The 17,168-nt window shown below is 37.4% G+C and overlaps 1 protein-coding gene across 1 annotated transcript; it reads left to right on the forward strand.

Annotated features, from left to right (window-relative positions):
- The first annotated feature begins 571 nt into the window (after positions 1-571).
- Positions 572-17,089, forward strand: LOC149225810 (putative E3 ubiquitin-protein ligase LUL2). The gene is made up of 3 exons (XM_089377316.1): positions 572-1,168; positions 16,019-16,541; positions 16,701-17,089. Exons 1-3 carry the CDS (start codon positions 789-791, stop codon positions 16,812-16,814), a joined length of 1,017 nt encoding a protein of 338 aa, XP_089233442.1. The 5' UTR covers positions 572-788; the 3' UTR covers positions 16,815-17,089.
- The last annotated feature ends 79 nt before the right edge of the window (positions 17,090-17,168 follow it).

Consider the following 17,168-nt stretch of genomic DNA (forward strand, 5'->3'; position numbering starts at 1 on the left):
TCTGAGGAGACCCGGTTTTAGACTTGATCATGACTCTTTTTGAAAGGTTCCTCAAGTTTTGTGGCTGGAAACGTAAAAAGACTAAGGTTTTACGCTTTCAGCAGATACATAGACAGGTGGTTCTTCATAGGAAGGACAGTTCAGTTTTTTGAAGCAGCTGTATGAAATATCTCATAACAACAAAAGGAATGCTATGGCATATGCAATGTAACTTTTTATCCAGTTAATAAAAAGTTCGCTTTTTTCTCCGGAAAAAAAACCAAGCCAGACACCAAATTATTGTATGAGACCCTTTGGTTTATGGGACAAGAGACCCACCTCTAGGCAAAGATTTGACTACTAAACCTACGAAAGCATACATACTTTAACCCCCTCTCATTTTACCTCTTATAAAGAAACACATACTCTTAACCATTAAACCCACTCAAACTATATTATAAAGTACCTTAAATAAATGCAACTATTTTTAGCATATTGCACAATATGCAGTCCATAGCATGTCTAACCAGCCCAAAGAGGGCAACCATCAAGCCGGGGTCATATGGCTCTTAGGTACTTGGGAGATTCATGGCACCACCTTCCCCATTATCCGTGGGTTGGTGGCTTTGGTCTCCAAACGCAACATTTTAAAATTGGATGGCTTTTTATGCTGTTCGTCACCATCTTTGGTCCCGCACCTCTGCATTCAGGTCATCCACCACAGTACAAAATGCCCACAAATTTCCAGAGACAAAAAACATTTGATGTGTCCTTCCTAGCTCGATTGAACCAACCTTGAACATTCATCCATGGGTACGGTATTCAGTAACGGAAGAGGAAGGACCAACAATCCCAATAATCCTCCCCTACCTCCTCCTCCTCCTCCACCGCCTGCTGCACAGCTGGTAGGGTATGGGGGATATGTTCTTGCATACCCGCTTCAGCCTCAGACCTATCACCATGCCTCCCGTCTCAATCCGACCTCCTTTGATCCCCAAGCTCACATCTCCCAGGGCGCCCATGGTGGTACGGGACCGCCGCCCTTGCTTCCTTCTGTAGAGCCCCAGAAGGTTGTCACCATAAGGAATGATGCCAATTTGAAGAAGGAAACCTTGAGGCTGGAGCGCGACGAGGAGAATCCCGGTCGGCTTCTGGTGGCTTTTACATTTGATGCTACTGTTCCAGGGAGGTACGTGTCTGGATCCCCCGAGCTCTATGTTTTTTCCTTTTTCACTTTGGGTTGTGCTTTTCTATTTTTATTTTTCACTTCTGTGTTTTATGGTGAAATGTGATGCTCGTAATTTGTCTGACGGAGCCCGTTAAGCTTTATATTTTGGTCCCAAGCGAACAAATTCTTTATTTCTTTTACAGGTAAGTGTCTGTGACAATCATATGGCTATGATTACACGTACATAGAGAATTTTTGTTACCTATGAACAAAGCTTTTGGAGAAACATAACCAAAGAAGGTTAATTAACCTTCTTTGGTTATGTTCTCCCTCCTCAGTTGATGTTTTCCAAAGTCATTTATTTTTGGGCTTTAACTGAGTGAGTTCTACGGAGGGTTATTTACCATTAAACTTACTAGGTATCTGGGATCGATACGTCTCCTCCGTGGGTTGTCATGATGGTACCTACGACTTCAACAGGCTCTTGGATCCAGTAATTAATTGTCAAATTCGCCCAGAACTTGCACTCGGGATCATCCTTTCATATATTTGACATCCATGGGCTGTCAGGGTATTCGGGTCTTCTACCACCAGGTCTTGGATATGACACTTCATTGTCAAATTCATCCAAGAGTGCAACTGGGATCATTGCTGGGATACGCCACATCCGTCTGGGTTGTGAAGGTAGCCAGGACTTCTACTGGGTCCTGGATGCGGTGGTTCACTGTTAAATTCACCCGACTTGCAACTGGGATTATCCATACAGATATGTCACATCCGTTAGTCCTCACGGTAGCTGAGACTTCCACCGGGTCTTGGATGGGGGTAATTCACCGTCAAATTCACCAAGATTTGATCATCTGATCATCCATTGAGATGCCCCACCGTCGTGGTTTGTTAAGGTATCTGGGATATCTACAGGGTCTTGGATGCGGTAATTCGCCATCAAATTCGCAACCAGGACTGGCACCCCGGATCATCCATTGAGAAACGCCACATCCATGACCATCAAAGTCGTCAAGACTTCCAGTGGGTCTGGCTGCTGTAAGTCATCATCAAGTCTTCCCCTAGGACTTGCATCTAGTCTCATTTGTTGAGATACACCAATATTTCCGTCCAGCATTGGATACAATACTTCACTGTCAAAAACACCCAAGACTTGCACTTGGAATCATCTATTGAAAGATGCCCAATTTTTGGGCTCTCAAGGTAGCTGAGACCTCTGCGGGGTCTTGGATGCAGCGATTCACAATCAAATTCACCGAAGCCTTGCACCGAGGGCCATCCATTGATATATCGGATATCTATGTGTTGTCAAGGTAGCCGAGACTTTCATCGAGTCCCAGAAGTGGCGGTTCATTATCAAATTCACCTAGGACTTGCACCTAGATCATCCATTGAGATATGCCCTGTTTGTGGGTTTTCAATGTAGTCCCAGAAGTGGCGGTTCATTATCAAATTCACCTAGGACTTGCACCTAGATCATCCATTGAGATATGCCCTGTTTGTGGGTTTTCAATGTAGTCGGACCTTCTAACAGTGCTTGGATGAATTTATCAACTCTATTCATTGCATCAATGAAATGCCAAATGCCTTTAGGGGGTTATGAACCTACGTCTAAGCACCGACAACACTTTGAACTAACCGCTCGATCGCAACTCGCTTGACAATGCTTTTTGGAAACGTTGATTATGTTTTTTGTCATTTCATTAATGTTTTCCTCTCAGCATTTTAATGAAAATGCTAACCTCAAGACATCTTCTTGTTAAGAATTTGTGTGATATGTTATATTAGTATGTGATAATTTGCGCAATATGGCTGCTGTAATCACTGGTCAAGCCTTATAAAGTGGGTTTCTGCCTCTTTAGAGTGGCTATTTGCAATGAGAAGGTAGAAACAAAAGATTATTTTTTAATATATTTTTATAAATTTCTAGTTTTGACAGAAATTGCTTCCTTTTAATTTTTCAATTAGATAAAATTAACATTTACACACAACATTTAAAAACATCATCATGACTGAAACATTAATATTTTGTAATGAATATTCAATATTGGACTTGAGGCAAGAGGATTGTCCTTGCCATTATGATGTTGGGTTTCCCATTCCCTATTCTCCAGTTCTCACTCAAGTGCAGTAAGATCAGTCACATTAACCTCCAACTGTCATTCTCTCACTGCATCTTACCTTCAATTTTCTAGTTTGTTGAAACTGGCTCATCAAGTTACGACACAAGCCTTCTTAAGTAGGTTTTAGCCTCCCTCTCTTTTCTCCCATGTCCACCTCAAACATTAACCAAATAGAGAGAAAAATCAATAAACAGTATTTTTTTATATGCTCATTATATCCCATACATGTATCTTGTAAATATGGTTTTGTAGAGTATGAAGCGGTCTCTACCTTCAACTTAGATGCCATAACAAAGGGCTATTTATTCCTTCAATTTCACCTAGGAATTGCACTCGGCCTTCTCTATTGTGATATATCATATATTTGCTTTTGTGAGCTGAAATTTTTACCAAGAGTTCCACCTGTTCTTGGATGCAGTGGTTATATCTTTTAGTTGCATGAACATGGCAACATGTCTTCCACAGGGAACTTGAACTCAGATCTGAACAATGAAAGCGCTAACTTAATAGTTTGATCACAAGCTACTTGATTTTTGCAGCTAGACTTAGAGAATTTATATAGTCAATCATCAGCATAGACATATCCTGTAGCCACATTGATCATAATTCTGGTAATATGATGAGTTTAGCGAGAATTGACATCAAATCAGTAGAGGGTGAAAAATAGGTAAAGCTTTAGAAGTCACTACATGAAAGGCTTTATCATCATTATAAGAGTGACTTTGCTGTTTTATTTTGGTTCCTAAGGTTCACCAACTACATACCACATTGATCTTCAAAATGCCCTTGTTTTACATGGCACCCACACACACACACACACATATATATATATATATAAATTTAAATCCATCAATTTCAAAAACGAAGGATAATTTCAAAATCAATTTGCTCTCTTCTCTCTGTAATCCACGAGATTCTGAATTTGGAACAAGTAGTATTTTTGGAGGTGATTTGAATACCACTATCATCCATGGGAGAAAAAAAGGAGGCAGTCCCATTCGGGATCCCCTTAGGGAATGTATGGAGGATTTTATTTCCCTTTTGGATTTGATGGACATTAAGCCTATTAAAAATAAATAATTATGTATATGCTTATCTGTGTTAAAATTAAATTAAATAATTTGTTCTTTTGATGATTTCTTTCCTTTCTCTTAGGCTTGCATGAGGTTGGGAATTTGCAGGGGGGTCAAGGTGCGTGCTTGCATGAGGGTGGGAGTGGAGGCTGAAGATGTGTGCTTGCACGAGGGTGGAGTGGGAGAGTGAAACTGCGTGATTGCATGAGGGTGTGCATGGATGTGTTTCTGGGATCATTACTATACATCTTAAAATTCTGACTTGGTCTCTATTTCTGTTTGGGTACGTGAACCTTTTGCTTGGAGCCCATCCCACCCAAATTTATTATTTTTTTTCTTTAATCAAAGGATTACATAAGGTATTGAAATCCATACCAGGTTTAGCATTGCCAAACCATCTATTTGTAGTGCAATAATAGGAAACAAAATTCTCATATGAAACATGTAGATTTTGGAAAACGATCTGAGATTCTGAATGAATTAACTGTCCTTATTTACATAATCAATGCCACATTTCCCAAATTGCAACTGCAACACGTTGGTTCAATTCACAAGGCTCTAATGCACGAGCTAGTGTTCAAGTTGATTAACCCAAGGCTCACTAATAGCTTTTGAATACTACTCCTTGCATTTGTAGGAGGGCTTCTGAATTTGAAAATGTGGTTCGGCTCTGAATTTGAAAATGTGATTCATCTGGCTCTTGTATTCCTATAATTCCTTGAGTTTTTTGTTTTTTTGTTTTGTTTTTGTTTTTTAATTTTTAGTCATTTTCCCTTCATACCATCTTCAAATTGCATCTTCAATTTTTCTCACATGTCATAGTTTTGACTCGTAAGCTTAAATTCTAAGTTAATGGACCACATGATGGAAGTTGAACATAGGATTGCTTTTGAAGAGTAAGGAGTTTATGCAGTTTGAAAGTTTTATGAGGAAGAATATGCTCTTTTTCCTTAGAAAATCCTCCCCTTATGGAGTTAAATTTTTTCTAAAGCAATAAAGCCTTCATTTTCACTTTATTTATCTATTTGATAAATAGTTTCACTCCTTTGTAAATTGGTAGGTGTGGGGACTTGAACCCTAGACTTCCCCTACTAGTAGTAGTAAAGCTCCTTTATGAACTTTCCTACATGAATTTTTGATCTTTTAGACATTGTCAAAGGAATAAAAATGATCATTCATATATATATATATATATTCATGGAAAACTTTGTGGGAAAACTTTTGGGTACTTCTCTGCATTTTGTGGATGGTACTTGGTTAAATGTGTTGACCTTGATTACAATGCTTGACTCAGCAGGGACATTGAGTGTGGCACGTAACAGAGGCAGTGAATCCATGGGATCAACCCTAAAACATCTTGTGTGAAGCTCAAAGCACTCAACCACCTGAACTAGCCTACTGGGATGTATATAGATTTATTTATATATGAGAGTGTGGGTTGAATAATATATTCATTTTGATCAATTCATCCCTGGTTCTAATCTAAATGCCTTGATTTGAGAATCAACAGGAAAGCGGAAATATTAGAATGCCTCCACTGCGATAGTCTTGATATTCAAACTTTCATAAACTATGTTAAATGCGATAAACAAGTTTTAGGCTGAACCAATCTTTTATGAAACTTTAAGGATAGATTTGAAAATCACACACCTTGTTTAGGGACAATGATCATACTGTGGGCACTACAAGATCTGTTCTTTAGCGGGCTAACATGTTTAGACATGTATAAAAAGATGCACAAAATAGAGTCAGAAACCTTGAAATTTGAAAGGATTTGGCTCACGACCACTTGATAAATTGTTCTATTTAGAATAGAGCAAGGAAATATGCATGAGGTGTTGTAGGATTTCTATTGCTATATGAGTCACGTTCAGGGTAGAAATGTGCATGTTCTTCAAATCACACGCATGTAGATCTATCAGATGCTACAAATTGATTTGCATACAATCGACAGTAGGCAAGTAAGGTTTGGTGCTAAAGAAAATTTGTAAGACAAATTTTGAGGTGCCCTTGCTTAAATGTCTTTTTGTAACGCTTAACTATGCTATTTACAAAGCTTCAAATGGACCTTTTCACACCAGTTAATTTGTAAGACAAATTTTGAGGTGCCCTTGCATAAATGTCTTTTTGTAACGCTTAACTATGCTATTTACAAAGCTTCAAATGGACCTTTTCACACCAGTTAATTTGTAAGACAAATTTTGAGGTGCCCTTGCCTAAATGTCTTTTTGTAACGCTTAACTATGCTATTTACAAAGCTTCAAATGGACCTTTTCACACCAGTTCTTCGTGAAGCTGACAATGCTTTGGAATTGTTGTCGAAGTAATGAAACTTAAATAATTTTTGCTAACTAGCTTCAAGCATGAGTTGTTACTGCTGGGAAGTTTTAGGCTTTAGCTTCTTAACTTTGACACCATGTTAGTAATAGATGAGATACATTAGGATTCAAGATCAACTGCTAATTAGCTCCAGAGTCCAAACTAAATCACCTAAGTCATGTTGATGTTCTACAACCATGAAGCACGAAAAAAATTGCCCATGCAAAATGATGTGATAAGGCTCAGCACTGAGTTTGAAAAAATATATAATTCTAAATTTGAATTTAAATGAATTAATGTTAACATTCAGTGAATTTATTTAACAGTGCATCAAATTCACAGGATTTTGATTTTTGAGGATTAAATTCAGCAAACATGAAGACTTAGGCCACAAATGTCAGGAAGGAAACTTTGAGATAATATTGGTATTTGATATAATTCAGTAGTCATGGCCGGTGAGATGATGGCTACAAGGCCCATTTATCTAATTAGATTAAAAGAAGTGACCTTTCAGACCAACTTATTAATATATTTGATGATGATATTTAATAGTGTCAACTAAGTCAATATTAACAATAACAAAGCAATGGGAAGATAAAGATTATCCACAAGGACAAGGAGATGGCCATGTCAGCGAAGACAACTTTTATGAGATTTTTTGCAGCTTCTCTATATAGACTTGAGTGGAGGAAGAATTTGCATAATTTGCACATGTCAGTCTTGGATGAGACAGGGACCGCAAATCCTATTTGATGGTGGATTTTCCTTGGAGCGAGTGTTGTACATTTTCTTGCCATTCATTTTCTTTCACTAGTGTCAACGATGATTTTATTTACTTTGTGAAGTGCAGCAATTTGGGATTGCAAAGGGTGGAGGATTCTGTCCATGTGCATTAGAATCCCTGCTTTGTGTCTTGTAAGAATGATGAATATACAAGTGGGCCTTAAAATGGGATGTGGATTCTAGAACTTTTGACTCAGACCTGTCTTTTTGAGCTCTGGGCCTTACAAAGATTAGATGTGAATCCTAGAATTCTTGCCTCAGAGCTCTCTTTTCTTGCTCTAAACTTTCGATCAAGCATCCACCACGGAACATGGGTTATGTTCTTATTTTTTTGAACTAATGCTTCCTTTGACTTTAATGCGAATAATTTGTACAAGACTAAGCAGCATTCACAAGCACTATCAAAAAACAAAACAACAGCCAAAGATGCGGGGTTGGCTTAAGGCAAAGAACCCACAGCCAGATAACAGTTAAAAGACCATGGTCCACACAGTGATAGCCATTGAGAATTATAGTTTGGACAGTAACTTCTGCACATGTTCAGTGTGAACATGCGAGAATTAGTTCAGGATATTTTCTAAAAGTAATTCTAGTGTTGGAAAAAATATTCTATTTTGTAATTTGCTTTAGTAAAAGAAAAATGAAAGTCTTATTTTATCAGTTGAGTTCAAAATTGTATCTCATGCATGAACTAGGCTAGGAATAATCTTAATAATAGTTTTTTGCTAAAAATATAAAGACAGGGCAACATAGAGGCTTTTAACACACTCGAGTAGCAGATCAGGTTGACTGACAGAGAGGGAGAGAGAGCGGGCAGAGAGGAAAAAGTCATTTCCAGCAGCATGCAGTCCTGTACAGTCATCGAAGTAATACAGCTGTATGGACAATGCTGTATGGATCAGTATAGTACACTTCTGTGTAATTATACAGACAGATCGATATAGGATGTCCTCCTATACAGAATTGCAATATTCATCCTTTGAGTGAGTCAATATTCATTGCAGTATTCATCCTTTGAGTGATTCAATATTCATTGCAATATTGCAAAAAAACAAACTTTTTATGGAATGAGAGGAGTGTACACATCCATTGTCTTCTGATTGACACTTCATGCTAGGACCTTTGGGAAGACACTTCATGCTAGGACCATTGGAAACAGTCTCGTGACATGCCTAGTGTTTGAAGGTGATGAGTGGTGTAGATAACATGCATGCAAATATCCCTTTCTGATTCAATGGTAGATGTAATAGGTGATAGGAAAATATATGTGCTTTTATTTTTTTTTCCTCTAAATTTATTGATTTGAGTGCAAGCATGCAAACCTTATCACTAGTAAGCGTGTGTAGAGTCATGTCAATTCTTATTTAGTTCACGAAGGACTAGGCATATCTCATGATATTTACCCCCTATTATGCCCGATGAGTCAGAAGGAAGCTTCTTGCAGTGGAATAGAGAGATTTGTTCCAACTTTATCCTTTATGATAAGGCTTACTTAGACAACTATTGTTACTTCCATTAGTTATATAAAATTTTCTTCCAGAAGAGAACTGGTACCACCATGTGGTAGTTGCCAGCCACTTCAGACATTGAAATTTTAAAAGATGTTGTTAACATTGATTTTAGATTGGTAGCTTTTTCAAAAGCAGTCATTTAATTGCTCCTACGGTGTTAGATACAAAACATGTTAGTTGCTCATGCCCCTAGTCCAACTGAATACAGTTTACTCATGAGCAGGTACCAAAAGATATTTTTGTATTTGATTGTAAATGTTACTGAGCGCTCACAAACTTGGGAATTTGGAAAAAAACCACACCAGATTTGATTTATCACTGCATTTGAACCTTGAAGCTTAGAATTTTGGGAGTTCAATAGCCATAGTAAAATCTAAGATGAGAGTTATTACAAGGCTGACTTTTACAGCACGTTGTTGTTATGAAAGGAAGGCATGTAGTTTCAACTTCTAATAATGCAATAAGTGAAGTAGGTTACTCAACCTTGTGTGCTTGGTTAAAGGTTACCTCTAGGATTCATGCTCCAAGTGGGTATGCTCTAGGAGTGCACTCCCAGAATGGTCTGGACATTTTGGGCAAGCTCCCTGCCAGTTTGGGAGCAGGGTGCTCCCAAAGCTTGGAACCACACTCCCTTCATTCTTCAACCACACTCCATGGGCGCTCCTTGGGAGCAGGGTGCTCCCAAAGCTTGGAACCACACTCCCTTCATTCTTCAACCACACTCCATGGGCGCTCCCTAACGGTAATGTTAAATTCTTAAAGTAACATAAATTTTTAACATTACCTTTAATTGTTTCAGGATGTTTGAGAGTGGTTCCAACTTCATAGAAAGAACATAATTTCATATTCCATTCAAAATTCAAGGGACTTAACAGATTTCAGAGTTGATGGGATTGCAACATTTTCATTGGATTCGATTATGTATGAAGATGTGTGATTGGCATTTGATCAAGAGCACCAAACTCTATATGTATCCCATTGTTGGTGGTGTTGATTTGTTGAACTCTTTGCCTTAACAAAAATGTACCTTTTTCCTTAAACCAAAATCTTTGATCAGGCATGTTAAGTTTTTTGCTATCATATTTTAAGGTTTGGATTAGGCAGTTTCATCAAAATTGGTTGGTGTTGATTGGTGTCCCTAAAAGGTCGAGGTAGAGGTAACAAATGAAGGATGATACAGATGATGAGGATCTCTATATAACTGATGGTGGAACATTGCTTATCAACAGTGGTGGTACATGCATGGTAGTGCTATCCCAATAGGTACAACATTTTGCAACATGGGTGCTTTAACAATTGGTGGACACTTTCTCTGTAGAGAGGTGTTTAGCAACTAGCTTGGTTTATTCTTTTGGACCTTTGAGTGTTCATGTTTCAGTGTGTAGACGGTCTTTTTATAAACATAACTATTTGGTCATGTTATTGTTGACAGTTGCTAGATAACCTATTTGATTCTATAAGTATGGTCTACTTTCTTTTATATGGCTGAAAAATTTGTATGTTTGTTTGTAATTGATAGAATCAAGATTCTAAATTGTTGATGCTCAAATGATTAATCATTAACGTACTCTGAATGCCATTTTTATCTTCATTGATGTACAAGTATGTATGTTTTCATATATTCTGCAACTAATTTGGCATTCTTTTTTATTTTTTAAATATAAATGCAATAATGTACTATGGATGCATTTCTATCTTCATTGATATACAAATATGCATGTTTTCATATATTCTGCAATTAATTTGGCACTCTGCATGATGGTTTTTTTAGCTCTTTTATTATATGTTTATTCTATTTAATATAAATAAATATAAATGTTATATATGGATGCCATTTCTATTTTCATTGATGTACAACTAGCCTAGATCCATCTCAACTCCGGATCTACCAAGCGTCGAGAGGGATCAAATCTCTTTTCACTTTAAAATATGTTTGCATCTCAAGAGATTTGATCCCTCCTTACGCTTGGTAGATCCAAAGTTGAGATTGATTTACGCTGGTTTAATTATTAATTATAAATCTAAATACAATTATTAATTTTATGTCTTTTATTTTATTTTATTTTTTAATTTAATTTAATTTTAATTTAATCTAATTTTAATTTGATTAAGTCAAAATGCTAAACATGATGTTACAACATTTCCACCATACTTGACTGGAGAGTAGCACAACAATAAATTAATAATAAATACATAAAACTACTTAAATTTAATTACTTAATAAAACATATAATTAAAATTAAATTATTATTATTATTATTATTATTTTGCCTCAAGGAAAAAATTGTAATTTCCATTATACTCATATTGAAAATTACATGTTGTATCAGCTGCATAAAGTATTATGCGAATAGTAGAGATGGACCGAGCCATCTATCCCAGTATATCAGTTCATAGTTCATAAATATTTAGCAAAAGTGACAAAAGTATATACATGTAGTAGGAGCAGTGTAAAGTAACTGTTTGATGCAAAATAACAGCGAAAAGTGTCTAGCAAAATCTGCCGAGGACCATGGAGATTGATCAGTCAGTCGGCTCTGCTTCCCCTGTATGCTCAATGACAGGCCTCTGGTAATATTGGTAGCTTTCCTGTTCCTGTTGTTCCAGTATTAACCATTGGAGGACCATGGAGATTGATCAGTCAGTCGGCTCTGCTTCCCCTGTATGCTCGATGACAGGCCTCTGGTAATATTGGTAGCTTTCCTGTTCCTGTTGTTCCAGTGTTAACCATTGGCCGCTGGGCTGCTGTGCAACTTCTTTGGAAAGGCTGTCAGAAATTTGGTTCTTTTCCCTGTAAATGTGACTTTACAAACAATAAAATCAAATTGTGACTTTAATGCTGTAATTTCCTCCAATAACCCTGAGTGTGTGCACGTGACAATGAGTGACAATGAAAAAGTGAGTTGATCCAATCGATGACAATTTTTGAGTCTCCAAAGATCTGAATCTTGGTTACAATTCTTCTCAAGTGCGAAAATGAGGAGTACTCTAAGGTTGTTTAGTTCTGCATAATTGTTTGTGAAAATGAGGAGTAATCTGAAGTTATTTAGTTCTCCATAATTGTTTGTGCCATGCCCAAACCCCATCTTTGGTTTGTAATAATGAACATATAGTTAAAATTATATATATATAAAAGCTTATATATATGTATATATAAGCTTGGCAAGACTTTTCTATTACCATTTCAAAATAGGGCAGGTGTTACAAGATCAACAATCTGAACTAGATGGTCTCAACCTGCCCTTACCATTTCAAAATAGGGCAGGTGTTACAAGTTCAACAATCTCAACCAGATGGTCTCAACCTGCCCAGTGGGAAACCAGGTCTGTTGACCATTTGTTCGCATTACAAGCCATCCAAAATCTGTATTGTTTGAGAATGTCTTGCATAACAATATAAACTCGAGTTTCTTTATATGACTCCTGTTTACCATAAGCTTGCACCATATATACAAAAAATTCTAATTATCTATCATGTAAACCAGAACTGAAATATTTGAAAAGCCATACCATGCTATTCATCAGAAGATTCAACTGGAATTGGGTCTTTGGGGCTGGAACCCGACAACCCTGTCTGAGGCAAGCAGGGGATGCTCTGTGCGAGCAAGGTGGACATTCTATTGCTGGATCTGGCGTTGATTTAACTGAAATTCCCTATGAATTTCCTGAATCTCATCGACAAAGCCTGAACTATTGGTAGTATTCGTCATCAAAGCCTTCGGCAGGAAAGTTTTCTCCAACCAGAATAAAAATAATGTCTGCTGGTATTGAGTGCGTGCGGCAGCCTCGGGTATGACCAGGGTATGGAACTATCTCCCCTAGCTCCTCCAGAATTGCTTGGTCGCTGATGTTAAGCTGATTAACAATCTTTGTTTCCCATTCATTTATGGTCTAGCGGGCTTGAGGATGGGTGTTGGTCATGAATGCTCTGACTGCTGTTGAGGCGGGATGATGCCTAGACTCTTGATCCTTGCCTTTGGTGGGTCAGGTCGGGATTGCCCCACCCGCGGCCTCGGCCCCTCCCCTGACCAGCATTAGGAGTGCGACTATTACGCGAAGCAGGGCGAACCATATTTGTCTTCTGACTGTTGCTTGTAAGGAGGCTATGGTAAGCCTGATAGGCTGGAAACCAACCTCCGATCCTCTTAGTGAAAACTGCAAAGTTGATGTCTTGAAGGCGGTAAGACGGTAAGAGTGGAGAATCATGTGAATCAAACAAGGTAAAGAGCCTGCAGGGTCTACAGAGACATATACATCGCAGAAAGACATTAAACTTTACTCGAAAGAATATCTCCATAATATGTTCATGGGCTTGTTTTAAAGGCTTAACCCCATTATCCTGTAGATGTTTTTCTGCCCAGAGAAGGATTCATAATGAGTATATGAAATATTACACACAAGCCAGTCCCGGATTTGCTTTATCAGTGGATGCATGTTAACAGAAAAGGGGATAGGAGTTGCTAATTGGCGGGCATAAGGGAAAACTCCATTCCCCATGACCTCTAAAGGGTTAAGCTCAACCCGATTCCAGAAGAATTTGTTTTGATTATCTGTCAAAATCCATATACAATACAGACTTATCACATAAATCATATTGCACAGAGGGTGACTAGACAAAACATACCAGTAAAGGTTGAGACAGAAGGTGAAACCTCGCCCTCGGCAGCCTAGAGCCAAACGCAGTAACCGCCCTCTGGAGCTTCCTCGGAAGACCTCCTATGCCACTGAAAACCTGCTGAAGGATCTCCGTTGATGGTTCTCACCGCTCTGCCAACTGCAGTGGGTTTGATAATCATGATGATTAGATCGCCTTAACGTCTCACCCATGGTGAGACTTGTCTGGGGTGGCCACGCAACCTCCCTCGCCTGACGTATATTAATTTGCATGATGACAGTACGAATCCCACCATCCTCCTTCCCGCACTCACCCTGATCGGGGGATTTATATTTATATTTTTAATTATTAATTCAAATCAAATGTATTTTAAGAAAATAAAACTGACCAAAAATACATAATATAATATATAATATTTAAATGATAAAAAAAATCACCCCGATGGGGGATTTATATTTATATTTTTAATTATTAATTCGAATCAAATTTATTTGAAGAAAATTAAAATTACCAAAAATACATAATATAATATTTAAATGATTAAAAAATAGTTTTAAATTACAATTAACAGTGAACGTAAATTTATCCCCTGATTGTAGATACACCAATGTTAACAAGTTCATCACCAAGTCTAAAGAACTGCGGCAAAAGTACCTCCATATTTGCAAGTTGATTGTAGAGTTCGTCAAAATTTGATGGAGGTGTAATTCCGTAAGCAGGAACACGTTGCAGGAGATATCCTAGCTTCTATGTGGGCGGTTGTCATCTTACCCTTTTGAGGGGGGATCCAGTTTCTAGATCAAGCAACTCTGGTTTCTTCGGTTCCAATTTGCTTCCTACCTGACTGTCAGAGTCTTATTCTCTATAGAACCACACTTGTTGCATATTTGACAGGGTTTTCTCGGTTCCCCACTTGTCTCTCTGCAAATGTAACACATTGTGTTTCCAGTTCCACACCCACATATCACGAAACACACCTACATTTCACGTTGTTGCATCCATACGTCTTGATTAACGCTGCCTATTGCATTGAAGATAGGAACGCCTCAAAGGGCACTGTTGCCGTTTCTCTTCGAGAGAAAGTTCAAAGAACAACGGTGAAACTCGTTTCACAATTTCTAACAATAACAAAGGTATGCCGTGATTTTTTAGCTTCAACACAATTGAAAACCATGAAATCAAAAGGCCAAACGATCACGAAGTTGCTTGGATAATTGACACAGAAAAGAGAAAAAAAGCCACAACTGTGATCACAATCAAACCTCAAGGAAACCCCACTCTCTTTTCAACATGGCCTCAATACAAAACTGGGAATTATGTAACCAAAATATATCCCTTCATATACATGAAGGATCCAAGTTTGCTTGCTTGGCCTCTCCAGCAATAAGGGAATTCGGAGTGACAACACTGCCCAAAATTGAAACGACATGAAATATATATTATAATCTATGACTGTTAATAGCTTAAAGATTATCATGCTTAAAACATCTCAGTTGTGAATTGTGATCCCCTGATGGACTCACCTTGAAGTCCGAAACTTTGAATAAAATAACACTTAACAGGTTTTCCAAATATATTTTTATAAAAAACAACTCGCCTGTATGGACTCACTCTTTCAGAAAATGAAGATTGTTTGTCTTACACCAATACCTTTCGTTTATTCGTAGTCACAGACATTGCTATTTCGATTAATCAATATAAATCAATCATTCACTTATATAGGTTAATTATTCAATAGAGCTGACATTAAAAAAATGTTTACGTCTAATGCCTACACATCTCCCCTATATTGAAAAATGTTTACATCTAATGCCTACATATTTCCCCTATACTAAGCTGTAGAGTGTTTCTCAGTGCAAATATATATATATATACAACAATATGCATAAACATGAGGCCATTACAGCAATATTTATTATCATTATGTCACTCGCAGGTATTTACCTAGGTGGAGAAGATAACAACCATTCTGCCCAACCATCCAAGATAACCCCAACTAATATATATATATATATATATATTACATGACAATATGATTATTACTGACTCTGTATTCAGTGGATTTTTGAGTGGAATAGGAATGTTGCGACTTGGAAGAATGCATCTTTTATGCGTACTGATCAAAATATCATTTTAAATAATTTTGATAGAGAACTTGGTGGTGGATAGGAGGGATCGTTCCAAATTAGATAAGGTATGTTAATAAATATTTTATTAATATAATTTACATAATTTGGGCCATGTTGCAAGTCATGGTTCGATAACTTGGACAATAAAGCCAGTAAAGAGTCATGTCTACTGGATAATCTAGTTAGTCAAGTAAATATTTTTGTGTGCATAATTTGTCTCACATCTAGCTCGAGTCTTTATCCCCAAACTTCTAGAGTATTAGGACTCAGGGTTGTGGATATTTGACTCATGGTGCCTTTGATATGTGTGCAGCATCAGTATTTTCTTCTTTGCTAAGGAGGGTCCAAATTGTGGCTTGACATCTTTAAAAGAAGACATGATTAAGCCAGTGAGGGTACCTTTTGAGAAAGGGTTGGGACAAAATTTTCGACAACCCACAGGAACAGGCATTGATCTCTCTGTGTTTGATGATAAGGATCTATCGAAGGAAGGACCTGATGAAGAGTTTCCAATTGCTGTCAGGGCAGATGCGAGTTCAACAAGTAATTCAATAGATCTCCCAGATACAACTAGTGAGCAAATTGGTAGCCCCTTGCCTAAAGCTGTCAATTGTCAGATCACACAAGCTGTCATTGGAAAGAAGGATAATGGAGAGTATAATGTCAGAGTTGTGAGGCAAATCCTATGGGTTAATGGTGTACGATATGAGTTACAAGAAATATACGGGATTGGAAATTCTGTAGGGACTGATTTTGATGACAATGATCCTGGGAAGGAATGTGTTATTTGCATGTCAGAACCAAGGGATACAATGATATTGCCTTGCAGGCATATGGTATGTAATTGTATTTTTCTATTAGAAGTCAAATTCTTTTTATTTATTACACTTCATGTTCAATTCGGTATGTAATTGTATTTTTCTATTAGAAGTCAAATTCTTTTTATTTATTACACTTCATGTTCAATTCACTAAGTGTTTTGTTGATTCTTTCAGTGTCTTTGCAGTGGATGTACAAAAGTTCTCCGGTTCCAAACAAAGCGATGTCCTATTTGTCGTCAACCAGTAGAGAGGCTTCTAGAGATGAAGGTGAACAGAAATGCAGATTGAAGATACTGATTTTTGAGGGAGAGTTCTCTATTGCAGCCCTTTTGAAAGTAGTGATTATGAAATCTGAATTGAATTTTCAGTTCTTAATCATTTCCTGGGGAGGTGAAGTTGTATATTTTGTAAATCCGGGCCTTGGGAAAGAATATAATTGTAAATATTTTCACGGATGTTACAATAAGTTATTCTTTGAGATGAATTTCTGTATCTTGAGGGTTTGTGATTGTAACTGCTAATTTCGTTTCTTTTATAAATAAAATGCTTTCTTTATTTATGAAGATGAATAGTAAATGTACAGTGGGCATTCTATTGAAAAAGGGGGCTGCAAATATAGTCACTACTAGCACTAGCAAAAAT

This window comes from Pinus tabuliformis, chromosome J, assembly GCF_031772625.1.
Source record: "Pinus tabuliformis cultivar Carrire ecotype Pingquan chromosome J, CPIR1, whole genome shotgun sequence".
In the NCBI taxonomy this organism is placed as follows: Eukaryota; Viridiplantae; Streptophyta; class Pinopsida; order Pinales; family Pinaceae; genus Pinus; species Pinus tabuliformis.